General features: G+C 39.8%; 1 protein-coding gene across 1 annotated transcript; it reads left to right on the top strand.

Moving 5' to 3' along the window:
• The first annotated feature begins 473 nt into the window (after positions 1–473).
• Positions 474–1121, top strand: LOC118751725 (transmembrane emp24 domain-containing protein bai). The gene is made up of 3 exons (XM_036486538.1): positions 474–713; positions 775–895; positions 949–1121. The coding sequence occupies exons 1-3, from the start codon at positions 543–545 to the stop codon at positions 1104–1106; spliced, it is 450 nt and encodes a 149-aa protein (XP_036342431.1). The 5' UTR covers positions 474–542; the 3' UTR covers positions 1107–1121.
• The last annotated feature ends 462 nt before the right edge of the window (positions 1122–1583 follow it).

Genomic DNA, 1583 nt, shown 5'->3' with positions numbered 1-1583 from the left:
CTTTACTTTTCCTGTTACTCTCTTTTAGTGAGCGCATTTTGCTTACGATCTGGCATTTTGACACTTTTCAGATTTTAGTCCAAAAAGATAAGGAATGAACCTAATGCAACTATTTTGCCGAAGGGTCTACATAAATATAGTGTTTATTGTGTGAAAAGCGCCGAGAGGTTAGTTCAATTTACAAACTTTAACAACAAATAACTTAAAAACTATAAGCCTCCTGCGGCTAAAAGTATATATATTTGCAATCAGGAGAACTCCCCCTACCCCCCATAGCCACCTTTTTTTGTAGTTTGCTTCCCGATATACACTTTGGAGCGAATTGAGATTTGACGTTTTGACCATGTTGATGATGATGTTGTTCAGGTTGTTGTTCATGTAATCTTGCTACCGCCTTATATAGATTTCCTTGGTTCAAAAGTATCGATGCTTAAATTACTTAGTATCGAGCGATAAGTATCGAGTATGTAGTTGTATCGTTTCATTTCTAAGTTTCCCTATTGGCCACCTCATCTAAGAGTCTAAATAAAAATTTTCCAGGCATGCTCTTAAGATTATTTCTAGTACTTTCTGCATTTCACTTAATAAATGGAGTAATGTTCAACATTAAGCCGAACTCCCAAAAATGTCTAAAAGAAGACATTCAGCCAAACCAATTGGTAAAAGGCGAATATGAAGTGTCTAATATACCCGGCCAGATAGTTGACTACATCGTAAGTTGAGAAAGCATTTATAATTTCGTGTCTCTACCTACTGCGTGTTATACAATTTCAGGCTCGAGATACCAAGGGACACATTTTGTCGAAGGGAGATCACATAACAAAGGGGAAATTCACATTTATGTCGGAAGTTTATGATACATACGAGATTTGTTTTATTTCGAAAGTACCACCGCGTAAGTTGAACATAATATTAAAGTCTAATGTATTTTAAACCAAGGTATTGTAGATCAAAGAGGTATTGAACAGGAAGTCAACTTTAATACTAAAAAGGGTGTGGAAACGAGGAACTACGAAGGAGTAAGTAAAAAATTATATTATGTGGGAGGTTGGGTTTTACTCTGGCATCCCCCGGAACTCGGCGAATATTTTCCGGGTTGTCTTTAGTGTGCACACATGTGTGTGTTTCAGCAAAACTATAACGAATTTTCTCATGAAACTTTACGAGGATGCTAAGAAGCAGATATGTTTATATAAATCCTCACTTTTTTCACTTTTTTAAACGTAGTATTGGGAAATGTTTAGTAGCTGACCAATCGTTTTTGGGGTTTCGGGCTGAGATGGGGGGATGGCACCCCCCGCCCCCCACAAGAAAGGCGGCAGTCCCCACTTTCTTAAAAGGCGTACCCCCCTTTGGGCACGTCCCACAGGCCCCTAGGGAACCGTTTGAAAAGGGGGAAAAACGGAATTTTCTTAGGCAAACTGAGCAGTTTGAAGTGGAATATGACATTCCCACGACAGCCGGTTCTACGTACCGGAATGACTCGGGTTTTACGCGACCAAGGGCTGTTGTTTCGGCGATCTAACCCCGTTTAGGTCGGCGAAGTATCTCAGAAGTTGTCCGTCCAAAGGGCTACATTCACT

This window comes from Rhagoletis pomonella, unplaced genomic scaffold (assembly GCF_013731165.1).
Source record: "Rhagoletis pomonella isolate Grant_MI unplaced genomic scaffold, Rhpom_1.0 Rhpom_scaffold_00936, whole genome shotgun sequence".
NCBI lineage: Eukaryota > Metazoa > Arthropoda > Insecta > Diptera > Tephritidae > Rhagoletis > Rhagoletis pomonella.
This window is presented reverse-complemented; position numbering and strand designations above follow the sequence as displayed.